Source organism: Peromyscus leucopus, chromosome 1 (genome assembly GCF_004664715.2).
Source record: "Peromyscus leucopus breed LL Stock chromosome 1, UCI_PerLeu_2.1, whole genome shotgun sequence".
Taxonomy (NCBI): Eukaryota; Metazoa; Chordata; class Mammalia; order Rodentia; family Cricetidae; genus Peromyscus; species Peromyscus leucopus.
This window is the reverse complement of record NC_051063.1, coordinates 67,395,043-67,422,046: the sequence shown is the minus strand read 5'-3', so window position 1 is coordinate 67,422,046 and position 27,004 is coordinate 67,395,043. Positions and strand designations below refer to the sequence as shown.

Below are 27,004 nucleotides of genomic sequence, written 5' to 3'. Positions count from 1 at the left end.
AAGGAGACTGGATTAACAATCCAAGGAGTACTCACCTCTACACCATCCGGGTCCTTCCACCTTTCCTTGAGAATTCTGACATTGGGCTGCCTCAGGAGGCCCAGAGAAACTATGCCCACCCCCCCAGGCCCAGAAAGTCACACAGAAGCATGCTGCTGCCTAGAGCCTGGGAATGAAGCGAAGGAGAAAAATCACCAGAGAAATAAGATCCAGTATCTATGACTCGTGGGTGTGGATCCCAGAAAATTGAAACAAAAACTGAGTCTGCCATAAAGCTCCAGGCTCAGAGCCCAGAGAGTAGAAGTGGCCTTTCCTCACAGCGTGTGTTCTTAGCCTGTGGCGCACAGCCTAGCAGGCAGACCCCAGCTGAGCATGAGCAGCGGGCTCCATGCAGGGCCAAATCAGGGAACAGAAGACGGCCCACGTGGGACCTGTAAGAACCCATCCAAAACGGCGATGAAACATTTCCGTTTTAGACACCAGGGCATCAAGCCGAAGGACAGGGACTGCAAAGAATGAGCAGGAGGATTTGTTGCTAAGCACCTCCAACTAGACACCCCAGGGAGAAAGGAGTCACCCTGCTAGCCTGGAAGTACTAAGCTCAGAAGGTCATGTCACTTGTCATTGGTGTTAGGGAACATGGTCAGTGTACTCTAAGGAGCTTCCAAAGGTGTAGCCCCAAAGCCGTCTGAGAAGGGATGCCCCCTCTGTTGTGGGGATTCAGGGTGAGAGGTAGGATGTGGATGGTACCTGATGTTTAGGGAGGATAGTTTGGGTGATGGTTACCTGATCATGCTGACCTACAAACCCTGAACAGGGCCATGGGATGTTCCTGTGTGTCAGTTTGCTGGTTCCCATCCCCAGGCACTGTGACTGCAGAGGCTTGCAGTCCACATTCTGGACCCTCCCTGTGCTTCAGAATAAGCCTGAAGATGGAAAAGCAGATATGGGGACTGCAGTGCCTTCCCACCCAGCATCCCTCAGTGGCCCTTTCTGTTATCCGAAGGTCTCTGTGTGTCTGGCAGACACACACTGGAGAGTGGCCAATGGTTTCCCTCCAGTGGGTATGCTTTTCACGCGTGTGGTCACTGAGCTTCTTATCCCTTTTGCAGCCCCACGGAGACCCCAGCTGGTCCCGAGTTGCCCGGTGGGCCAGAAGGAGTGCCAGAGCCCCTGGTGCAGTGCACAGCCTGGCTGAACACCTATTTCCGTGAACCTGCAGCCACGGAGGGGCTCCCCTTGCCTGCTCTCCATCACCCTGTGTTCCAGCAAGGTTGGTAACTGCGCTGCCTTTGGGGAGCCTGACTTATTAACTATGGCTGACATCACAGCTCGTTTACTGACTGCACAGGCTTGGAATTTTCACATCGTCTAAACACAGGCGGCATGTGGCCAAGCCCAAGGCCGAAGGCTAAGAGCTCACGACCCCGCCTACTCCGAGTGGTTGTGTTAGTCTTGGCACATGGTCACATAATTCTTGGCAAAAGCAGTAAAAATGATGCATGCAGATCAACTCTTGACTCTGGCTTGGCTGAAAGGTTTAAATAGGAACACATCTGAGTGGCAGTAGATTCTTCAATAAGCTTATTGTTAACTTAAACTCTCCGCCTGCCAGCAGCATGGGAAATGAGCCTTGTATCTGGACAGTGAGCCCCTTCTGTGAAGTGACTTCAGAGTCCACTCCACCGCTGCATCTTCCCAGATGAGTTTTCATTTCTCCAACTTACCAGGTAGACATTCTAAATGATGAGTTTAAAATGCATTGCTTCAATGTAGTTGATAAAGGGCACTGAAAGACTCCCAGTAACCTAAGACAACATCACATTTCTTCTAAAGCTTGTTTGGATCTGTTGATCACAGTAATTAATTCATACAGCTAAGATCATTCTGGGCCTAAAGCAGAAATTTAGTTCGCATACTGACTTTTATAAGAAATAATTTAATATAAATTAGTATGTATTCACATTCAGATATACGCATGCATCTGTGATTTTTATTAACTATGGTGAATTTAAAGCAATCTTAAGGTTCAGAATGGTGTTTACTAAGTATAATTTAAGGGTGTTTGAATTGTGCCTGCTTTTCAGTTCACACTTGAAAATGGAGTTGAATTTGGAGAAAAAACAAACAAACAAACAAACAAGGTCGGGGCCCTCTACGTTCAGGCTGATGCCTGACTAGGTTCACTATCGAGGTCAGACAGGTGAGGGATAAAACAGGAGAATCTACTTTATGCAGATCAACTAAAAGGACAGCTGGAAAGAATGGGCACCGTGTTCACCCCGGTGTTATCCAGGACTGTCTTCAGAAGGCTCTGCCCAGCAGAGGTGCCGGAATTTGTTAAGGGGTTTCTGGGAGAGGTGGGTGGATATTCAGAGGACACTGTGTATCCAGTGAGCACACCTTCCTCACTCACTCACTGGGGAAGAGAATTTCTCTCTGTACCTGCTCCTGCTTTGCATGTGACACCGAGAGCTGTGGCTGAAGTGACTGTGTGTGACTGTTGAACGTATCCAACAAAGCACAGGGGACGTGTGTTGCTGTGGAGTCCAAGGAAGTGAGGGTGGAGTCGGACACTCCCAACCAGTGTGTCCCTTTGGGGTTACTGCCTGAACAGGAGCAAGAGGAAGAGAGAGCCAGCAAGCCATCCTTCTCTTAAGCCTACCAAGGGCATCCATATGGTTCAGGATCTCAGGATAGAAAATTATCTTATAAAGGCAGAGCTATCTCTATAATCCCATGAGGTAGTAGATGAGGAATGAGCCTGTAAAATCCTAACCTTTGCCTGAGATTGGTTTTATGGCTTAAGGAAAACTGTAGAGGCCAAAATTGTAAGGAAATGACTCACTTTTGGCAAGCCAGACAGTGGGGTCTGCTGGCCTGGTGCCACCAAGGTCCAGAGAGTAGCTCGCCCTTGTACAGATCAGGCAAATGACCTAGAGAAGATATGGTATGTTTCATCTCATGTTTAGCGGAGGGTGCCCACCAAGCGTGGCACTAGAGGAGCCAGGTACTCCTCTGCAACAACAGATCCAGAGGAGTTCTTCCATCCTCTCTGCTGCTCCTGTGCATGTCAGTGGGCTGCTGACTGACGTACCAGACTCCGAGTCCCCAGGCATGTCCCCAGTACTTCAGGAGCCCACACCAGGCCCACACAGAGGCAGTGCCCTGTGCCGACAGGTCCTTGTAGGTCTTTGGAACCAAGAAGATAGATAGAACTATTCAGAATAGGGTGAAGCCATGGGCCAAACCCAGCTCTATAATACGGGTAAATAAAGGCTTCCAGATAGACAAGATCCACTCTGGCAGTATTAGGTCAAGCTAGGCTTCTTCCACATACTTTTTCCTCCTAGTGTGTTGGGAATTCTAAAACCCAGGCTGTCTGCTCCCGAGGTGGCTTGGACCAGGCCTGCCTCCGATAGTTAGTGACTGCTGTGGGGCCAGGGTTTCCCACGCCCCAGCATGTGCAGGCCAGGTTTTTTTAATTTAGTGTAGTCATTTGCTCCTGGGCAAGGACCAGGTGTGCAGATTTTACAGTTTGGAGAAGGAGGGGTTAGGGTTGGTTAGAGTACCCTGACTTGCATGGAATTAATTGGGTCCACTCCACATGTGTAAATGACCCCTTTTTTTGTCCAGTTTTCATCTTGTAATGTTAGGGAAATAGCAGAAGGGAAGTCTCACAGAAAGCATCTTGGGATATCTTAGTGTCCTCTGGGACCTGGGGACCCTAGACCAATCTGTACATAGCAGGAAAAGTGGAATTGATATGGAATTAATGTTTCCTTTACCCACTCCATTTTCTGTGCATTTTTATTTCTGGATTTGTTTGACATGCTTTTGCATATCTTTTCTTGCGGGGAAAGGGACAGTGTGTGTTGTGGATTGTTTTTGTTTTGTTTTCTTGTTTCCCTATTCTTTAAGATTCAGTCCTGGTCTGTCCATTTCAACCGTTTTTACTACATTGCTTGTCTGGCAAGGCCAAGAGTTCAATCCCCAACAGTGCCTCCCCCTCAAAAAGGAAATAGTTGACACGTCTTTGGAGTGCTTTCTGTGACATGTTTCACCCTGTGTTGGGTTGGTAGTCTCTGATATTTTGGGGAACCTGTAACAGTGCCACACTAAGGGGTGATGTGCGGCCGTTCATTGACAGGTGAGGCTCTAGGCTATGTGTACATAGTCTGCCTAACCTAGGAGTGTGCATATAGCAGACCAAGAGTGCGGCCATTTGTTTTTGTCTTGAGATCAGTTAGCGAAGGTGCTGCATGTTACCAATGACTTCCAAGTCATTGCAGTGTTTTAGAAGATATCCTGGTCATCTTAAGATCCATGTCCAGGAGATCAGAGTTGAGGGTCACCACAGCCAATGAGAACTATCATGGGGGTGCCCGAAGCAGTTAGAGAGAAGGAGGGTTGCTTTGGAACCTGGATTTCCATTAGTACCACGTAAGATAGACCCAGTGCCAGGATCACTGAGGGCTGGAAGGCATTGAAATGCCATCTCAAGACAGAATCACAATCTGCCATACCCCCAAGAAATGGAGGGAAGGGAGTGTCTGTGCACAAGGGCCCATGACCAGTCAGCAGTTGCTAAGGCACTGGAAAACCTAGCAACCAGAGAGCTGGGTCTGGAGCCTCATAGGCAGTCCAGGCTTTGATCCCCAAGATTTGCAAAGAGTTGAGCTGGTAAAGGCCTCTGCTCCAGGCTGCGGGGCTCCACCGTGCAACCTAACCAAGTCTAGCAGGTGGCCTAGAAGAACCTGCAAAAGTCAGCCAAGTTCAAACTGATGATCCAGAGGACCCCTACCACAATCATATTGTGAGTGTTGCTTTTGTGGGAAAACATTTACTACAACTGACCTCTAGATTTACCTCAGTAAATCTCTGAAAGTGTCTATGAAATAGACATCCCCTTTGATTATGTCAGCACGTAGAAGCTCTGTCTGCAGAGTCCTGGTGCTGGATCTCAGGTGTGGCTCTTCTCCAGAGGCAGCCTGTGTTCAGTTTTCTACATGAGAAGATAGACATCACCTCACTACATTCTGTGGAAGTTTTACATTGGAGATGAGCTCTGGAAATACAAATTATCTATCAAGTCAATGTAAGATGAGCTTTGAAAATACAAATTATCTATCAAATCAATATTTTTTAAAGCAAGATGGACTATTCACTTAAAGGGTTTTTTTTTATTCCTACTGTTAGAAGTAGATAAACAAATGCTGCTCCCAAAGAAACTGTTCACATCTTTATATTTTGTGGTTCTAGAATATTATGTGTTTATATATTACAGATAATCTTAGTCATTTAAAATTTTTGGAGTCATAGTGGGATATATTAACTATATAGATAAATGATATTTTAATAAAGCATGCATAGAGTTGAACTACATATATCAATATTTTAAATATAATATTGGACGATGCATTATCAATATACTAAATATTGGTATACAGTTAAGAATGATGCCAAAATAATTAACAGTAGGAGATGGATGTGTAAAAAGTATTCCTTAATTTAAATGTTTTCCTGAGTTTTAGATGGACCCCTATGTGCATTCTATCTTAAAGTATGAGATTTATGAGTCTCTTATCTAAAGGCCTGATGTCTTAGGGCAGAAGGAAAAGTCAGATCCGTAGAGTAAAAAGGCATCCCTCCTTTCCCAGGGTAAGTAGCCACCAGAATAGCGGACGGCTTTGTGAAGCTGGGGAGACACCCAGGCCTACTGAACCTGTGAGCTTATCAGTGTGTCCTGCCCTGGGCCATGTTTTCACGCCAGATAGTAAATTACTTCTGAAGAAAATTGAAGGACAAAACAAGGAAAGAGCATTTTCAAGTGCTCATAAATACTTTCTGCTATTAGCGCCGATCATCTGGAGGTTTGCTTCCCACCAGAGTATGCAGGCCAGCATTGACAGTGCTTGGGAAGTCGCAGGTGAGCCCTGCCCCTCAGCCAGCATGAACTTATCCGGTCTGTTACTATGGCAACTACTTTTTCTGTTCTTGACTACTACTGTTAATTAGGGCACAAATTCGTATTGTATGAAGGGAACTCATTCATAAACTTGGGTGTGATTTCATGTGTGCACCTTGTCTGCCATTAAATAAAAAAGTAAATAAACATCCCTTCCTGGGCTGGGCTCCTCTGCCCCTTCCCACCCTTCCAAGCAGGCTGATATTCCTCTTGAGCCCTTCCTTAAGTCAATGGCTTTGGGAAGACCTAGCCACTGAGCCAGGGTGACAGACGGGCTTATTGCAGCCAAGACACACTTTTCATAGAAATTCGCATCTCTTTCCTCTTCTCAGAATAAAATATGCAAGAAGGAACATAAATGGCATATCCCCCCTTTCCTTCCCCAAGAATTGGGCCTTTGATGTTCAAGAGCGGCGAATATTAAAGGCCAGCCCTGGCAGGCTGTGGAAACCATACCCATTTACAACAAATGTAAAACAGCACAAATCTAGCCGAATGCGATGCTATCATTAGTTTTGTGAGTCGCATTCTTGAAAATAACCGTGGAGGAGCCAAATCGGTTTAAAAGAAGATAACAAAATGGTTTAAGCTACTTAGGTTGAATGCCAATTATATTTTAATATTCAACTGAGCATATTTTACTAAGAAAAAAGGCGGCGTTGACGCATGCATAACTCATTGGCGGCGTCGGCCAGCTGTGCCACTGTACTCTCCGAATCACTTTGTGCATTTTAGTAGCATGGTAATTTAGTAGAGGCCTACCTGAGTGATGGCATTTTCAATGAGCAGGTAATCTACAGAGAATTTTTATATGGTTATGAGTTCTGTGCTTCAGCCCAGCAACACAAAAATACATCAAGACCAATTACGGTATCAGCTTTCAGTGTGATACCCTCGCCACGCAAGTGCATGTATTTCTGCCCCAGGCATTTCAAATTGCATCTAATTTGAAATCTTTGGGGTTTTAATTAAATTTCAGAATATATGGAATTCTTCATTAGTACCTGCTCTGAATAGCAGATCCCTCTTCCCTCCGTCTCTCGTTAAAGAAGTAGGCGGTGGTAAATAGTGTGCTCAAGAGCTGATCATTTGTGGGCCCGGGTATCGGAACAGAAATGGTGAAATGCAAAATAATATCAAAAAGATTATTAGTCCGGGGAGAGTCTCTTGATTTGTATTTTAATGGAATTTTACATTTCTCTTAATGATTTGCAAATTGTCCTCTGATTATAAGATGCATTAAGCTTTTCATTTTAATGGCAAAGACACAGCCATTAGCAGAATATTTTTCCAGTCTTCTTTTTAGAGTGTTTCCCTGCAGCAGATAAATATTGAAACCATTAACACCTTTTGATGTACACTACAGCCTTCGTCATAGATCCCTGCATGGCCAGGCTCGGTGGCTCATGCTGAACACCTGGCCAGGGACCAACTCTCCACCTGAGGACAGCAAGAAGCCATGATACCTGTTTCTCTGTCTAGAAAACAGATTTTTGTTTTCAGCATTTCATGTGGGGGTGTTGTTTATTTGTGTTAAAGCCGACTCATTTAAATATTATTAATGGTCCAGTTTGTTTTAAGAAGCCAGCCTTGCTAGGGTCAAGGCAGATGGATGCTGCTCCCAGCTGTAGCCTGGGGCTGACCATGAAAAGACAGCAGAACAGCCTTGCCCTGCTCCTCAGGAGGCTCCCCTGGAAACCCCAAGCATCGAGAGGGAGACACCCAGGCACAGACTCTGTTTTAGCCAGCTGGCCGACCTGACCACACATGACCCCACACAGTAACACTTGACTTAAGGTTGGCCTGCGGGATGACGCGTCAGCCTCAAGGCCAACACTTGCGGCTTCTGCAAAGCACAGAAGTACAAGGCCGGAATAGCCTCCTGTTCTGCTCTAGCAGCACCCCGTCCACAGGAGCTTTTGACTTTGACTACGAGGTGAGGCGGCTCCCAAGGCGAGGGAGGGGCTCTCAGGGTTGCGCGGTTCCTGCTCTGTGTAACCCTCTGATGCTAGAGTTCTGCTTCATGATGTTGAAGCTAGGGCTGCGGGAGTGGAAAAAGGGGCACTGCCAAGTGCAGTGCAGCAGTGAGGGGACACTTCTGCCCCGTCGTAGAACGTTGCCCTCTAGGCATGACATGGCCATCGCCATCTTGAATGTTCAGTCGAAAACCTGCCCAAGACCGGGTCCCTTTGTGTTCCATCATGCAGCAGGGAAGAGCTCACCAAGCCCCCCTCCTCCCTTAAGGATCTAGAGGCAGGACATGGTTGCTAGCAAGGAAGCGTTTCATAAAGCCCACCCTGGCCAGAGGATATAAACAGTGGTGGCAGACCGAGACAGTTTCCTCGGCAATCACTCGTAAGTAGCCCATGCTCCTGTTCACAACACCACATCATTGGTTCACCAAACTCGACTAGAGTGAGGTCCTCTCTCTGGCCTGTTGGTGGTGGCCTATCTAGGGTGAGTAGGCATTTGTTGGTCCTCCCCAGACAGGCTCACACATCTGTCAGAGCCACTACCTCTGAGCAGCTGCAGGCCTCCACTGTTACTTCCTGTCTTGTCTTGAAGTAGATGCAACCTGGCCCTTGAGGGAAAGGCCATGTTGGGAACTGCATTACCACCACCACCCCCTTTTTTTAACCTCTGCTAGCAGGTACCTGTCAAGATATCTGGGAGCTGAGCACATCACCTCTGCACAGGACCTTGTCAGCAAAGCCCTTGGGAGTTGCACCCATTGGTGTGGCCATATGGTGTGAGTGTGGTGATGGTGCCTTCATTGTCCTTGGCCTCCTGATGACTCCAGGCAACCTCTCCATCCTCTGGACTGCCATAATAAAATGCTACAGACTGGGTGGATTGATATACCAATTTTCTCAGAGTTTGGAGGCTGAAAGCCCCGGATTAAGATGTCAGCGGGGTTGGTTTCTTCCAAGGCCCCAGCCTTTGAGTGGCAAGCTGTCCCGCCGCCATCTTTCTGTCTTCTTTTCTCATCTCTAGTATCATCTCTCTGACTTCCTAAGGATACCAGTCAGATCGGATTAGAGCCCACTGTAAGAATCCTCCGAACGTCGTCACTTCACAGAAGGCCCTCTCCAAATGTGTTGTGCACTGAGGTCCTGGGGGAGGGGCTTGAGTTGGTTCTCCTTCAGGCCCTAACACCTCCCGAGTCACTGACATCCAGAGTGGGGACCATAGTTGTGCTGTAGAAAGCTGCCATGACCCAGCACAAGAGCCACCTGCTAATAACCTAGATGTGTCCTTCCCAGTACCCACACAGTGAAGAGTGACGCTCAGCACCAAGGTCTCCATGGTCTGGAGCTCAGAGGAGACTCAGTCTCTATGCTGAGAGGCCATTCTGTGCCTCCAGTGCGCTTCCCGGAGTCCCCTCTGTGTTTGCTGTGTGTTGCTGGCTATGGGGGATGTGGCTGCCACAGCCCCGCAGCTGTCCAGAGAGCACTGGGGTCTGTAGTCTCTCCTGTACATGAGTGCTGGCAACAGTTATGACTTTCACCGGAAAAAGGATACCTGCCACCTATAATTCCATCTCCCCGTACACTGTGAAGTCGTAGGTCATAGTAAATGACTCTTCATCTGCCTGGGAGATGATTCGGCAGGCACATGTTGGTGCTGCCATGCTTGGTGACCTGAGTTAGATGCCTGGGACTACATGGTGGGAGGAGAGAAGCACCTCCTTCAGGTTGGCATCTGACTTCCACACGCATGCCATGGCATCCCCACATACATGTGCACAGATACATACACAACTTTAAAATGTAATACAAAGTTGAAGTGGCTGTTTGAAGGCACTGCTGGGCTCCAGGATGAGGTCTCTAAATGACAGAACGTGCCCCCTTAGGCAGGCCCCAGAAGGTGATGTGGAATGACTGGGGCTGGGGCTGGATCCTCCAGCTCAGCGTGCACTCACATCTTTCCCCACTTTCAGATCATTCTCCCTCGACCCTCCAGGGGCCTCGACTCATCCAACCTGTGGATGTTTCCACTGCTCCTGACTTTTGCTCTGTCACGTCCTCCTCATAGGTGATTCCCCAGTATCCAGGCATTCTTCAGTGTGTCCTAGACAGAATGAGTTGGGGGAAGCGGTGACGAGGGACACATAATTCTCAACTGAGCATTACCTCACTCAGCCATAGTGCTGCCCGTTGCTCTGTGACCCAGGAGTCTGCCCACCGCCGGTGTGCCTGGAGTCCACTCGGAATGGTCTCCTACCTATCCAAGCACACAGCCCCGTGTCTGGCTCATGGAAGAAGCTGTAAACCAGCAGTGAACAGCACAAGGTACAGCCCTCTCCCAGATCACTAGGTAATGTCCCCAGGGGATGAGCACACAGAAGGCCTCCGGCCCCCATGGCCCCCAGGGTGTAGGCACCAGCTTTGTTATCAGTGTCGCTTCTGTGTCCCACTCTTGTTCTGAACAGGAGGGAAGAGGTCACATGACTGCTGAGTCATTTGTCAGGAGAGGGAGCATCGGGCAGGAGCTTTGCTAGAGCGGTTCTAGAGCATGTGGGTGGGAGATCGATGCTTCCGTTATTTTACCGTGAAACATTACCTCAGACCAAAGAGTGTTCAGGTGGGTATGGGAAGTGTAAACACCAAAGGGCAAACAAAGCGCGTGCACCAACCAGCATTACAGAGGTCTGCCCCAGCCCTGTCTCCCCCACCCCTTTCCAACACCTTGCTTATCATTTAAAGGAATAGAATATCAGTGTCTTCCTGGGTTGCTTCTTTCAAGTAGTGTGTTTATGAGAACAGGTATTTGGAGTCCTGCAAAGACCATCCATCTCTTAAGCTACTGTGGAGAATCCCGTGTTACAAATGCCCACTATTTTTACCCTGTCCACAGTCAGTGGACATGTGGGTTTTTCTCAGGTTTTGCCTTTAGAACTGCTGCTGTGGCTGCTGCATCTATTATCGTCCTGTGTCTACTGTCCCAGCTGACTGCCATCTGTGGACAGAGTGCTGGAGAAGAGGGAGCTGTGCAGAGGAGGAATTCCAGGAGTCTGGTGGCCCCTTGAGCCTAATGCAGAATACTGTCGCAAGTGTGTTTGGAAGCCAGAAGCAGAGAGACTGGGAAGCTGACTGCTGAGCATTCCCAGAACACTGAACATAACTAGACCCAGAAAATATATAGGCAAGGGTAGTGAATATTTTCTCAGCATTCTTATTTTTAAAATAATCAACTACTCACAGTAAAATTTATTTTGTATTACTCCCTATTTGGGGTTTTATAATATATGTAGAAGTAAAATACATAGCAACAGTAGCACGGGAGATAGGACTGGGGACTAGAAACACATTGTGATATGTTTCCTATGTTCTTGTGAGCAAGTGGGACGTTATTTAAGGATAGGCTGTGATAAATCATGATGCATGTTAACAATACTAGACTGCCACTGAAAAGCAAGATGTATAGCTCGAAATGAGATGCTTATTTTAAAAACAAACCCAAAAGAAAACCAAGGAATGGAAGAAAAGAGCAGATGGGAGAAATAATGAGTTGGAAGACTCTAATCCAACAATGTCAATAATTACATTAAATGTAAATGTTCTTAAGATTCAAGTAAAATGGCATAGATGAACAGACTTGTCTTTTAAAAAGACTCTACTAAATATATTCTGTAAGGCATAGATACTTTAAAAGAAAGAAAGGCTGAGGAGATATCAGTTGGTAAATTCTTTGCCACACAAACATAAGGACATGACTGCCTGCCCTCCCTCAGCTATAAAAAGCCAGGTACTACAGTGTGCATCAATAATCCCAAAACTGGAGAGGTAGAGACAAGAAGACCTCTGGGGCTTTCTGGCTAGCCAACCTGGCCAATCAGTGAACCCCAAGTTCAGTGAGAGATTCTGTCTCAGAAACTAAGGTGGAGAGTGACTGAGAAGGATACCCAAAGTTGACCTCTGGCCTCTCTATGTATACATGTACATATATGTGTACCTGCCTACACACGGTTACACTTGCATGAACATGCATACATACACTAAAATGTAAAAGAAGTAATACTATATAAAACTGAAAGAGAAGAAGTATATATCAGAAAGAATTAAATATAGCTGTCTTTATTTTTAGGTAATATACTTATATTGACTATTTCAAAGAATTTTGAAAACATTAAATAAGGTAATTCAACAAGGTGCTATATACAAGAATAAGTTGTATTATTGTATGGTGGGTGTTAATAACAACTTGGAAATAATTATAATATTGTCCTGTGTAAAGTAGTTGGCATTATTGAAATATATGGAACACTTCTCCACTGAACTATATAAACAAGACTAAGAAGATAAATGGATGTACCTTATACCCGAAACTGCCAATGTTGCAAAGAGGTCAGGTCTCCATACACCATTCTCATTGCTCAGCTCCACCAGGCTTTGAAATCCCCAGCTGACACTAGTACTACTTGTGAAGAGCCTAGACTATCTAAAGAAATCTTGGAAAAATGAGGACTATGATTTCTCTTCCCCTGGAACCTCAAAGAATATCATATGTGTGTATGAAATTATAAAAGAATGGACGGACAGACAGATGAAAAGTGAAGTTGGAGGACTCACATTACCTGATTCTTAAACTTCCTTTAAATTATGGTGCTCAAGACACTGTGATAGGAATCCAAAGTCAGAACAGCGACCCATGAGGGCTGGAGAGATGGCTTAGCAGTTAAGAATACATACTGCCATGGCAGAGGATCCGAGTTTGGTTCCCAGAACTCATGTCAGGCAGCTCAAAACCAACACCTGTTAACCCCAGTCCAAGGACTCTGATACCATCTTCTGGCCTCCACAGAAACAGCATTCATAAAGCAAGAGTGTGTGTGTGTGTGTGTGTGTGTGTGTGTGTGTGTGTGTGTGTATTAAAATATAATTATTTCAGTTATTTTATCTTCAAGGTGGAAAACAGACATCTCAACAGTGATTAAGTAACTGGATGACCTTCTTCAAAAGTGTACCTAGCGTAATTCCTGCCTCACACCAAATACAAAAATTAATATAAACTTTAAGATATATTTAAACATAAGGTTGAAATCATATGGCTGTAAGAAAAAGCATGAATAATTCTGTGATTTGGCCAGGCAGGTGTTTCATATATCTCTAGGAGATAAAGCCATGAAAGAAATTGACAGGATTGTTACAAGTAAAAGACTATTAAGAAAACGAATGGGCGGGACACAGAGGGAGATAAATTTTTACAGAACATCTATGGAAGAGCTTTGTAGGGAGGATGTGTGAGGATTCAGGGGTATCCCCTATCAAGATATAAGCAGAGGACATTGTCTTCACAAAGCAGTATGTTCAGATTGGCCTGGAGGCACATGAAATTGTTGAGTGTGTTTGGTGAAATCCAAATTAAAGCCATTATGAAAGATGTCTGCCTAGGCCCAGATGGCTGAGATGAAAGCTCACAATACCAGATGTCTGTGAGGATGTGGAACCCTCTTGCCATGCACGTTGGTGGGTGTAAGTGAGGGAACATCTGTAGGAAAAGGTATGCTCTCATGCCTTATTACCCCGTGTTTTCACTCTTAGCAAATGTATGAAAGCTGTTCACAGTAGCGTTCCTTGTAATTATCAACAAGTGGATAGCCCGGTGTCCATTTGTGAGAGAATCTGGATGAATGGAGATAAACTCCCAGAGATCTAATCCTTGTTTGCAGGCTCAGGGGTAGGAAAGCATGAACTGCAGCTGCAGTCCACACCAGCTTGTCTTGGTGGTGTGCTGCCTAGGAGCCAGGCATAGAGAGCATGTCTGGTTTTACTCATGGAATGAAGTTTTCCAATTAGCACAAGGTGATCAGGGGCAGAAGGAAAAAGTGTAACTGCCTCTGGGGTGTGCAGACAGCAACTGCCTGTGAAGGAGGCCTGAGGGATGTCCCAACATAACTCTTAACAATGCGGACTACACAGGTTCATGTATTTGTCAAAACTCATCAGGAATACACTGAAGATGTGTGTTTCCTTGTATACAAATGCTACCTCAAAGGAGAAAAAGAGCTAAATTGACATTGAACTCTTAATTAATGGCATATGAGCTAACTTGAGAGTAACTGATGTCTTCTGTTGATTTTTGAAACGTGGTAAAATTTCAAGATGGGTAGACAGGTAGACCAGTGACCAAAGTGAGGTATAACAAGTACAAGTACTACTGTGCAGTCGGGTGTGGTAGGTGTACACAGACTCATTGGAAGACTCGGTTCTTCTATGTGTTTGAAGTGAGTGCTACGGACTTCTCTTTCTAGATATCAAATGGGGGAAAGATGATGTACATGACCTTTCAATACCCAAGTAATGATGCAGCTGTTTCCAGCTCTCAGCATGGCACACCACTGTCCCTTCCAGCTGCACTGTTGAAGATATGGATGGCAGAAAAAGGATGTTGACATTAACCGAAGCCCATGTGGCATGGCCATGTTTGTCAGAGTCACTTGTAGAAGTGCTATGTCTTGAAAACCTCTGCTACCAACCCTGCTGTCACGGGCACAGAGAAGAGTTGGCCAAGCACGCTGGCGGTCATCAACACATGGATGCTAACACCACCAACAGTACAAAAGACCCTCAAGAAAGCAAGTAGGTGTCCAGTTGAGTGGCCAGCTAGATTTTAGGGCCAGAGCCCTGACAGAGATGGCGTGGAGGCCGAAAGCAGAAGGAAGTGAGGGTGTAGTGCCCATAGCCACACTAAAATCCAGGAGGGGAGAGTTCCAGGCAGAGGGCAAGTGAGTAAGAGTGTTCAAGAAAGTAAAATGACTTCTAGAGAGGACTCACATGGGACAGCTACCATCAAGCCTTTGAGAGAACGAGAGGGCAGAGCATTTGGAGAGCGCATCCTGGGTGCACTAGCCTACGAGTCAGTGGCATGTGATTATCAGATATATACTGATTGCCAGGTATATGCTGTGGGCACTGTGGACCGTGAAAAAGGAGCAGAAGGTGACAGAGATGTCAGGACACTGGCCAGGAAACGAGGGGTACCCAGGGGACTTGCAGAAAAGGCAAGAGGAGTCTGAGTGTGGTGTGGTGGCCTCCTGCTCTGCAACAGGACATCTGTGCTGCCAGTGTGGGGGCCGAAATTTAAAGAGTCGGGGAGGTCAAGGTTAGGGTTCTGTGGAACTGTGGAAAGGTGAGGTGCCTGGGGTGCACAGTGGAGATGCTGAGCATATACTGGATCTGTACCTGGGCCAGTCAATTAGCGGTGGGCCTTCTGCATCTACTCAGGAGTCTGGGCTGATCGCAGGTGAGGAAGAGGAAGCCAGGCCAGGCCTTTGCTCTCTGTAGCCTGTTCTGTTTACCAGGGGGCTGGGTAAGGGGTATGTGACCATGTCACTATATCACTTTGTCCTGCTCCCCGGCATTCCCTCCAGAGACTGCTTCTGTCAGAGGACCCAGAGGCCACATCCTCAGGTGCCCACCCTGTTTTGGTACCGGTTCAGTGGCAGTAGCTGTTGAGTTAAGCAAGTAAGGCCGTTTACTGGTGGCCGTGTATTTTCCTAGCCTGCTCTTGTGGAACATGGAGATCCCTTAATCTGATTGTTGAGTCCACGTATTCCTGGCTTTCAAAAGACCATTTGCCCAGTGTTTCCCGATTTATCTCTCCTACCTGTGCTGTGCGCGCGCGCGCGTGCGTGCGTGCGTGCGTGCGTGCGTGTGTGTGTGTGTGTGTGTGTGTGTGTGTGTGTGTACTACGCTTCTTGCTCCAGCACAACCTTGGACCTTTTGAAAGGGTCACATTTGGCTATCTGCCTGCTTCTCTCTATTGCCTGTGGGTTCATGGAGCTGGCCATATGTTTACTTGGTGCAGATGTCCAAGTTGGCCTGCCCCCCACACCCATATTTCTCATCCATCTAGCTTTGCCTTTCCCATCATGGTAAGGAGATACTGTAACCACCCCAACCTACATTGCAAAGACCAAGGACATAGGACTCCTTGGACATTCCCAGGACTTCACTTGGCTTACTATATTTTGGGGGTCATTCTCCCACCCCCATGTCTTATGTTGAAACCCACTTCTCTGCACAGAACCAGTGTGTGGACAGAAGTATATTTGCCTCACTCACCTGCTCCCAGGCTCAGGCTTGGTTAGTGGGCTACCTTGGACTTCTGACACTGGAGGGGATTGGGCCAGGACTGGCATGGAGCTGCTGTGTGAGTCAGCTTCCTGACACTGGAACACATACTGGAGATGACAGAGGACGAAAGATGCATTTAGCTCAAAGGCAGAGTTATCATTCCATGGTCACTTGGCCTATAGTAACAGAGAACATGGAAGGAGGGTCCAGATAGCAGAGAGAGGAGAGAGAAGTGGCTGTGCCCCATTATCACCTCCAGCGACATTCCCCAATGACTTAAGTTCCATCTGCTAAAGACCCCACATGTTAAAGCTACAATCAACTCCCTGTAGTGCCATAGACTGGGGACTAAGACTTCAACACAGGGGCCTTTGGGGACACACTGCAGAGCCACACTGTAGCAGTTGGGAGTTCCCATAGTCACCCGATACTGAAGACAGAGATAGACTGTGAGTGAGTGCCATGAACAAGATGGGGAGACCCATAAAAATGGGATGGAAGAGGCTGAATGGGAGCCTGCTGAGGAAGCTAGCTCAATTGGAGCATCCAGAGGTGGTCCTGGGAAGGCCTTAGGGTGAGTGGGGCCACTAGCTGATCTTACTGTGGTTCTGCTGGGGGAGACAGGACAAAACAGTGGACCCCGCAACTCTGGGCTCTCATAGCACACTTCCCTAGTAACAGTGGTCACCATGGGTGTATTCAGCCTGCTTCCTCATCTGAGCCTAAGAATGTCAGCCCCTCCCACCTTAGTCTCTTATTGCCTCCTGTCTACGTGATAGCCAGAATAAATGCCAGAACCTCCACTCCCTCAGATCTCACCTACTCCCCTCACCTGACTCCCTGGTCCCTTAACCCTCCCGGTACCACTTCCTGCAGAACCCTGCTCCAAGACCACCTGCTCAGAAGCACTATCCCTGGTCTCACCGCCCACCATCCCTGAACTCTTACTTCCTGGTCTTAGCACACTGAGCTATGGGAGCTCCAAGCCCGACTCCTCCTCAGCTCTGTAAGAGCAGAAACAAACATACCAGATGTCGACATCCAGGGGCTGCCTCGTGAATGTTTATTGATACGTGATAGTGAGAGATACATTCATAAAGCCCCCTTGCCTCTGCGGGGGAGGGGCCATTTCTCTCTAGCAGTAGCAGTGAGCTACTTCCAACAACCACAGGACCCCACCCAATGGAAGATGCCATCCTCAGGCACAGGAAGAAGTCCAGCCTCTGAATCTTCCTCCTCCCTGATAAAGGCTAGCTTGGGGAAGGGATATGATGCCTAGTGGAAAAGCTGAGGGACCAGAGTGTCACCGACACACATGGCCTTTACACCCCACCCCTGCAAGGAGGTGAAGGGACCCAAACCCAGTCACCGTGTGTGTGTGCCAGGCTCCTCTGTATGGGGGCCTTTCTTCAGAACAGGTGTAGCCCCCTGCCAGCCGCCTGCCACCCTGCTAGCTACCTGCCCTGTGCGCTCCCCCACCTCACCTGCCCAGCCTCTGCCTCATTTGAATAGGTGAGAAACCAAAGTCTGCTGCCCCATTTGAGCTCACTTCCATCGCTCAGAATTCAGTCACAACTTCTTTTGAATTCCTCAGCTGCCCCGAGGCAGAGGCTCAATGTTGGTACTGAGATTAATCCCCAAAGAGCCCCTCATTTCTCTGCAGAGAAATTAGAGCTGCCAGTTTTCCTTTCGCCTGTCCTTCTGACAGCTCTGTCAGTAATGAGATGCCTGCTCCGTGGCGTAATCCCCATCCTACGGTGAAGAATAATTCATTAAGAAATTAAGGGCCCGGCTCCTTTCCATTGGGTTGGTCTTCAAAAGTTAGCTCATGGCGACGGCGGCATGATTATCAATGAAAAATTATTCAGCATACCTCAGGGCCATTCCAGACACTCATCCTCCCTCTCTGGGGTTGTCAGTGTCCTGGAAATTAAGTTGGGTGACATGGACTGGGAGGTGTCTGGGTTTGGGGCCAGGAGGGCAGGTCAAACACTGTCCCAGTGTGGAAGAACCTTCTTCTGAGGCTTGAGGTGCAATTTCTCCTCCCCAGGGAAGCAGGAGTCAAGGTCAGAGAAGCTTCTAGAGTTTGCAGATAGAATGCATGAGACTGAAGGGGAGGAGCTGCATACAGATTTTTTTGTAGGGGTGGGGATCATTTACATGATTTTTAAGTTAGCATTTTTTCTTTTTGGTTTTTGAAACAAGCTATTAGTCTAGCCGAGATTGACATCAAATTCAAGGTCCTCCTGCCTCAGCCTCACTCATTGTCACTGGTGTGTTCAGGAACCTTTAGGTATTTACTGGGAAATAGCATGGGTCTGACACTAGCTATCCAGTGCCCATCTTTGGAACACACTGAAACCCCCCAAAGCACGGGATGATTTGATGGTGGCCATTGTCTATGGGACGCTAAGAATCTTGGAGGTAGGAAATGTTGATAGTGTGTTCTGAATCAGATGTTCTGTGGAATGTTGCTCTGGTTGGGGGGTGACGGGGACATTGCTTCTGTGTGTGGACCAGTGACTGTGTTCGTCCTCCAGAGTGGCCAGTTCAGAGTTCAAAGGAAGCATCGTCCATCTGCAGAGCCTGTGGGGTTCTGAGGAAGGGAAAGAACCTCCAGAGAGGTTTGTGTGGGGTCAGGACATCAAATGGCATTACAGCAAGAAACCTTAGATTTGGTTTCATCTTCTTTTTTTATGATTAACCTCGGTAATATGGTACCGACCCCAAGTCAGCCCTCTCTAATACCATCTCCCCCTTGTCCTCTGACCTCTCAGACTATTTTACATGGTGTATTTCTCTGTATTTCTGCTATTGTTCTGACGCCATTAACCCCTGTTCTGAAGTCAGTCCTTCAGCTGTTGAGCTGAATGACAATTATTTGAGTGGTAGAGGGTGTTAACGTATAATTATTCACATTCACACCCGGACAGTCACAGCTTAATCATTTCTCTGTAGGCTTCCTGAAGTTTGTGCTTAAAGTCTTAGGCATAATTCTTTTGTTAAGTATGTTCAGGGGGCTGGAAGGTAAGTACACATGCACCCAGCAGAGCTTCAAGGCTGTCCTACCTCACCTCCTGGGAATGCAACTTAGAGGTGAGACCCCCCTAGTGCTTCCTGGCTCCTCCTTGAGGCAGAGGTTGATTTCCAAGGGCTAATGGTATAACCCGTCTATCAAATGAGCTCAGAGCTTGTGTCTGGGGCACCAGGACCAGACGGAACAGGCTAGAGAGCATTTTTCTTCATGAGTGCTAACCCCTGCATAGCTTGACCTGCACTTAAGGGCCCAACTTAACCCTTGAGACCATGGATTCTTCTAGAGCCCACTGCCCTGTTTAAGAATATTCAGGATCGTTGGGGGCTTTTTAAAATGATTTTTTAAAATATATGTACATTTAGCATATTGGAAAAAAACTAATAATCATTTAATGTATTATAAAATAACTCTAAATTCCCTCCCCAGTAGATTTCCATCTGAGAAAGGCTGTGTTCTCCACCTTTGCAGATCTCCTCAAAGTATCTTTGTGTTCTGACTGGATGGCAGGAAACAACCAGTTTCTCAGACTAGCTCTTGCCTCTTACCTGTGATGTTGGCAGGTTGGGCATCCAGATGGCCCTACATACTGGGAGAGGACAGCTGTGAAGACACTTTGGACCCCACCACTCCCCCCTCGAGGTCCCCACACCTCGGAGAGAACTACTGTTCTTAAATATCACAATTCCCTCCCCCCCCCCTGTAAACGCTATTCTTTGAAGTTACAGCCGAAGTCACTCTTGCTGGTTTACAGCTGGAGCCCTGTGGAGACGTGTACCACTCTAACTCCGGTTGTTTTGTGTTCTCTTTGTACCAGCTGACCTCTGCCCCAAATCCAGCCAGCTCAGAACCTTTGTCCCCAAGGTAAAATGTTGTAAATACTGTCATGGGCAGGGTCGGTGTTGGCCCACAGGTCTCCCCCAACTCAGCCCTGATTTTGGTCACAGTCCTCAAAGGGGATTATCATTTCACACTGTATTTTCCCATTAGCCCAGTGTGTTCAGCTGCAGAAAGCAAGTATGAAGTTCTAAGCTGAGTTCCTGTCCCAGAGAAGATGCTGGCTTCTGAGATCAGCCACGCATCAGACAGAGTCTACTTCTTTCAAACTCGAGAGTACCACTCACCAGGTGTGTCCAGTCCAGAACATGTACAATTGCAGGCTTCTAGTCCCAGCAGTGGCAGACACAGAGCATAGGCCAAGGCCAGAGAGGGACTCCCCCGGCACCCCTGTGTAGCATGATAGGGAAGGGACCAGAGGATCTGATAAAGTTCCTGTCTTCACCCAGTACCAAGGTGAAGGATGCGTGGTGAGGAGGCAGATGGAAATGCGGATGGAATGACCTGAAGAAGCCATGGACCATACCTTACCATAAGACACTATTGCTTGGAGAGACCTAGGTATCCTTCACATATTGTGCACCTTTGTTTAAACCCCACTTTGCCAGGAGGCAACAGGAAGCGACATTGGGCCAAGAAGTGGGTCTCTGTGGTGTTGATGAATGATCTTGGTGGGTGGCAGCAATAGGCGTCTGAAGCAGCAGCGGGTCCTGATGGATCGCCTCCTTAGCTGTGTGCATCCTCTTGTACAACCTTTCGTGTGTGCAAGAGGCTCATCCGTTTCTTCCCGGCCATGCTGAAAGATAAGCCAGTGATCAGGTCCAGGCCGGAGCTGTTTTTTCAGAAGACGGTGCTATCCACTGAGTGCCCTCTGCGTCCCACCCACCCTCTCACCCGTCCAGTCCGTTCCTGTTCTGCTTCCCAGAGCTGACATTTGAGATGACTCCTATGAGACCAACACCTTGCCCTCAGTGAGCTGCATCCGACGGACAGCTCACGATAGTGCTATGGGAGGTCATTGAAGGTGGGACTTGCAGAGGAAAAGATCGTGCGGAAGATGTGACCTAGATTCCATTTAGAATGGAAAGGACTGTTCCCTCACATCTTGAACTTGAGATAAAGCTCCCTTCGATTGGAGGAAAAGTGAGTGGAAAATTGGTTTCCCCTCATCTTTTCCTAAAGTTTTGTTTGGTCGATTGGTTTGGGTTTTTGTTTTGTTTTGTTTTGTTTTGTTTTTTGGTTGTTTTTTTTTTTTTTTTCCATTAACGTGGCGATGTTGGTTTTGAGGTAGGCAGTTGTGTGGATTTTAATGCATGCCAGGTTCTGTGGCCACCACTGTCTCCCATTCAGAGGGGGACTGGCACTAGCACCCCCTCACTCTTGGCTAGCACTCTCGTTTTCCTTCAGTAGGGTTTTATGTCTTTACACACTCACAACCCCGGAGCCAGACAGTGTTTAACCTTTTGAGCTTGCCTCCTTTGACTCAGCTTGATGCTTTGAGATGTCTCCGAGCTTTGCACATGTCTGCAGCATACATTTTAACTGGTTAGTGGAGTCGTGCTCCATGGTGTGAATGCATCTCAGTTCACCTACTTGGTTTTGTGTATGTATCTGTGCACACATGTGTGCATATGTGTATGTGTAAGGGGAGCAAGAGGGTGGGGAGCACCCAGGCCAGAGGACAACCTTGGTTGTCATTTCTCAGGTGCTGTCACCATTTTTTATTGAGACAGAGGTGTCTTACTGTCCTGAGAAGCCAGCCATCTGGCTGTGTAGCCCCAGGGGTCATCTACCTGTCTCTACCTCCCCAACATTTGAGGTTCTAAGAGTTCCAGAATACCCAGCTATCTTCAGGTCCTCATGCTTACAAGGCAAATACTTTACTCACTGGACCATCTTCACAGCCAAAAGTATCGGGACTTTTAAAAATGAATTTACTTTTATGTGTATGGGTGTTTGCCTATATGTATGTGTACTATGTGTGTGGATTACCCACAGAGGTCAGAAGATGGCATCAGAACCCCTGAGACTGGAGTTACAGACCACTGTAAGTCACATCTGGGTAGTGGGAATCGAACCCAGATCCTCTGGAAAAGCAGCCAGTGCTCTTACCCACTAAGCTATCCTCCAGCTCCTATCTGTGTTGTATTGTGATCGTCCTAGTAGACACGTCACAGTATCTCTTGGTGTTTTACACTTACAATTCCCTAATGGCTAGTTGGGTTGAGTATCTTTTGTGTGTTTTCTGACCAGTGCATATATCTTTCTGAAAAATGTTAAATGTTTTTAACATTTTCCTACTTTTAATTGGGTAATTTGTTACCTTACTGTTGGCTCAGAGGGTTCTTCATATATTCTAGATATGACTCCTTTGTTAGATATATCACTTTCAAGTATTTTCTCCCAGTTTCTAACTAGTCTTTTTGACACCAACTTCCATAGAACATTTTTTTTCCTTAAAAAAAAATCATAAATAAAGTCCAGTTTTCTAATGGATTGTGCTTTTGGTACCATGACTCAAAGCTGCTTGCCTACCCTGAGCCACAAAGATTCATCTTGTATTTTATTCTAAACTGTTCTGGTTTGATGTTTTGCACTTAGATATGTGATGTATTTTAAGTTAATTTTTAACAAGGCGTGAGATTTAGAGAATTGAACTCTGTGTCAGTGAGTAACCAAATTTCCCACCACTTCTTGCAAATGCCATTGTTTCTCAGTCAAAATGGAGATCTTCATCCAAAACACTGTTTTTAATGTGGCTGGGAGATGGCTTGGTGTCTAAGTGCTTGTCACACAAATGGACCTGACTTTGAAACCCCAGAACCCACATAAAAGGTGGGTGCAGTAGTTAGGTATCTGCCATCTCGTCGTTTCTGTGGTGAGAGAAGAATGTGGCGGAAGCAGAATCCCTGGAAGGTCACAGGTCAGCCAGCCTGTTGTACACGGTGGTGAGCAACAAAGTGACTTTGTCTCAAACGGTTGACAGTTTGACGCCCAATGTTGTTTTCCGACCTCTGCACACATGCCAAGGCATGTGTACACCTGTACTCATACACACACGAACACATTATACACACCCACACATGCACAGGTCTTAGACACACACACACAAAAAAAATCTATTTTTCTGTGTGTGAGTCTATTTTAGAAGTCTCTGTCCCACTCTGTCAATCAGGGTGTGTGTTCCTTTGTGTGCTTGACATTAGTGACATTCCTAGTTGCTGTGACAGAAGTCACTTAAGGGAGGAAGAGTCGGTCCTGGTTCAGACTCACAGGTGGAGCCCGGCAGAGCAGGTAAAGGCGTGGCAGTAAGTGCGGCTGCAGCTGTGGAACAGGACAAAGTGAGGTGTTTGGTCCTCACTGTGTCCCTGGTGAGGAAACAGTAGAGAGGTGGAGGTTGGGCATCAGCTGACTTTTCTGGTTCCTTTTTCATTCGGTCCAGGATCTTAGCCTGGAAGATGCTGCTGCCCACATTGAGACAGCCCCTCCCTCCTCAGGTACATGTCTCCAGAAGTGCCCTCACAGTGTCTGCTAGGTGAGACTAAATCTAGACAAGTGGACACTGAAGTCAGTCATTTCAAGTCCATCTCAAGTCAACTTGAGACTGAAACACACCGCTTCAAAACACAAACGTTCCACCCCTGACTCCCATGGACCTGTGGAATCTCATAATGCAAAATTCATTCATTCTGACTCTCAAGGTCTTCATAGTCTTGTGGCCTTAGAAGCTAAGCATTGAGAACGCACTTCCTTGGGTTGGGGGGAGGGGGGCTGCAGTTGTTGCTGTTTGTTGTTTGTTTTGTTTTATTTTTTGAGACAGGACCCCTGTGGTATCATTGCTGGGGAAGGTTCCTCTTCTTTCACACACAACTGCATTGTTACAAGCTGGTGCTCTGTGGTCGGTCTTGCCCTCTAAGAACCTTTCTTACCATCTCATCCCAGTGTGTGAGGTTTCTTTGTAATGGAGTGATCTCTTAGCAATTAACATTATCCACAACTTTACCCTCACTGAGCCTCTTTCTTGAGCAAACTGCAGTTTTCTTCTTTCCCTCACTATAAATCTAAGAGCAGCAAGCAGTAACCATGCTACAGCCTAGATATTACACTGTCTTGTCATTTCATTCACCGAACAACTTAATTACTTTTTAACTCAGCCTCACTCCAGATTTTAGGACATGAACAGAATGCACTTAGATTCCTTGCTGGAGCATAGCACAAATGCTCCCTAGCCCAGTTCCCAGCTGAGCTCCCTCTGAGCCTTCATGAGCCAGGCCTCCACTGTCCACATTTCCTTCGGCCTTCTAGTCTCCCCAGCTCCAGGTCTGAATGGCCCATTAAGTTCTACCTACAGCATTTCAGGCTTTCCCAACCCAAAGTTCCAATTTTTTTTTCCATATTCCTCCTACAAACTCGTTTCACAGGAACATCTTTTTCTCATTGTTATGTCAAAAGCTCGTTAAGACAGGAGGGGTTCGTTCTGGTCCACAGGCTGAGGATGCAGTTCATTGTGATGGGGCTGGTGTGGGGTTGTGTGGTGTGGGGTTGTGTGCAATCTCTAGCTGTAGCAGCAGAAGTGTGTCAGCTGTCACATTGCATCTGCAGTCAGGAAGCAGAAAGAGATGGATGCCGATGCTCGGCTGGGTTTTCTCCTTCTGTGGAATAATGCTTTTACACACTGGTTTAATAAAACACTGACTGGCCAGCAGCCAGGCAGGAAGTATAGGCAGGATAAGCAGACAAGAAGAATTCTGGGAAGAGGAAGGCTGAGTCAGGAGACACCAGCCCACCGTCCAGGGAGCAGCATGTAATGGCACACAGGTAAAGCCATGGAACATGTGGTGACATATAGATTAACAGAAATGGGCTGAGCTTAAGTGTAAAAGCTAGTCAGTAGTAAGCCTGAGCTAATGGCCAAGCAGTTTTAATTAATATATGCCTCTGTGTGTTTACTTGGGGGATGTAAGTGAGAAAGGTTTGTCCTGACCATAGGCCAGGCAGGACACAGGAAACCTTGCAGCTACATTCTCCTTTTTGTTCACTCTGAGACTCCAACCCATGGGATAATGCCAATCACATTCAGGGTGGGTCTTTCCTCCTCAGCTGAACCTCTCTGGAAGGTCTTTCATACAGAGTTGTGTCTCCTAAGTGATTCTAAATGCACTTGAGCCAACAATCAAAATTCAATATTGCAATTACTGAAAGAGTACAGTATGTCTTGAAATCTGTCGGTACAACTTCTCCAACTTTTATTGTCTTTGTGAAATATTTGGGCCTCTTCAGACCCTTTGCCTTTCTGTAAAGTTTGAGAAGTTACTGCTCTGAATCTATAATAAAGCCTCTTGGGGTTTTGTTAGGACGGTGGGAAATCTTTAGATCAATTTGTAGAGAGTTGAAATCTGTGAGTGTTGAGAGTTATATTCCATGAGTCAGGTGTGCTACCCTTGTTTTGAAAATCTTGGTCTGTGGGGACTTACAGACTCCACTCATTTCCTGGGTTACATTTGAAGAACTCAGTACTCTGTCCCAAGGCCCTCCTGCACAGTACAGTGAGGATGCTTCATGCTTTCATATGACTAGACTCCCCTTTCACAGTCAGCCCTTACTCAGGACCCCAATCTCCTCACTGCTGTGTCCTTATTAATTTACACACAATGCTGAGGGCCACTGCTTGAAGTCTCTATAGGGTCTGACTAACATTTGTGTATTATCAGTTTTCATCAGGACAGTACCATATATAATAATGTCCCCATCCTGGATGTTCCTCGGTGCCCCATCCACTCACCCTCTCCTCCTCCACTCCCTGTGCACTGACTCGACTGTTCATTCTCTTTCTTTGTGTGTTGGTCTTCTCTTTGTTGCCGTTTGGTTAGGATCACACAGTAGGTAGACAGATCCTTTCACACGGGCCTCGTCTGTTCTGACTTCCACATTGAAGCTCCCTCTGTGTCTTTTTGCAGCCCATTATCTCCTTGAATAACATTGCACTGTACATAAGTATTACCACTTTGTGTGTATGTATTGAGGGGTAATTTGATTGCTTACAGTTTGTAGCAATATGAGCAAAGCCACTATAAATGTTTACAGGCAACTTTTTATGAGGACATTAGTTTCCAAACCAGTGGAACAAATAGTTAAGAGTGTAGTCGCTGGCTCACATGGTAATGTTCAGTTTAACTCTGTGTTAAAGATCACCCACCACACTGGTCAGGTACAGTGTGCACACCTGTAACCTTAGCACCCTGGAGGCTGAGGCAAACAGATCAGTTTAAGGCCAGTGGCCTATGTAGTAAGATCCTATCTAAAAAAAAAAAAAAAAAATTAAATTAAAAGGAAAGAAATGGGGAAAAAAAAAGGGAGTTCCCAGCTGTCTTCCAAAGCAACTGTACCATGTCTGTGTTCCCACTACAATGGGGAACATGCCTCTTAACTCCATTCGTCATCCAGCAGCGGATGATCACTGGGGAGGGGGATTTTAGCCAGTCTTGTGAGAGTGAAGTCGTATGTCATTGTTTAACGTGCAGCTCCAAAGACAAGCTATAAATATCTTTCTATCTTCTTATTCATCATTCATACATGTGCTTTGGTAAAGTGTCTGTTCAGACTTGCCCTTTTTATATTGGGGTTGTTTTCTTCTTATGGCTCAATTTTAAGTCCTCTTTGCATGTTTTATGTACACAGCCTTTGTCCGATGTGAGTCTTGTGATATTTCCTCTCAGCCTGTAGTTTTGTTTTGTTTTGTTTTGTTTTGAAACATAGTGTGCTTTTCCAATGTGGACAGTCTTCGTGCTAATAAAATCCAGCTTACCCCACTTTGTCTTGCCTGGATCGTGAACTTAAAACTCTTCAAAGCCTGTAGTCACCTGTTCTGCCTCCTCAGTTGTCTTCTGAACTTTTTCCAATTGTGCCTTCTAGAGTCAGGTCTGCAGCCATGGTCATGTTGAGTTCCTTTTGGTTAAAGAAGTCTGGTCTGTGCCCAGATAGACAGAAGTAAAGACAGATGTGGAAATGGAGCTATTGACTGATGAGACAGGACAGATCCCAAACCACAGATGATGGTAGGGACAAGTGGACCACGTGAGCATCTGT

The 27,004-nt window shown here is 46.6% G+C and overlaps 1 protein-coding gene across 3 annotated transcripts in view; it reads left to right on the top strand.

Annotated features, from left to right (window-relative positions):
- The window catches only part of Mgmt (O-6-methylguanine-DNA methyltransferase), a 243,948-nt gene that overhangs the window by 199,938 nt on the left and 17,006 nt on the right, over window positions 1–27,004 (top strand). For all 3 annotated transcript variants that reach the window (XM_028869097.2, XM_037209596.1, XM_037209593.1), the window contains exon 3: window positions 1,113–1,273. In XM_028869097.2, the coding sequence (XP_028724930.1) occupies window positions 1,113–1,273 (161 nt within the window). The remainder of the gene's footprint in view (window positions 1–1,112; window positions 1,274–27,004) is intronic.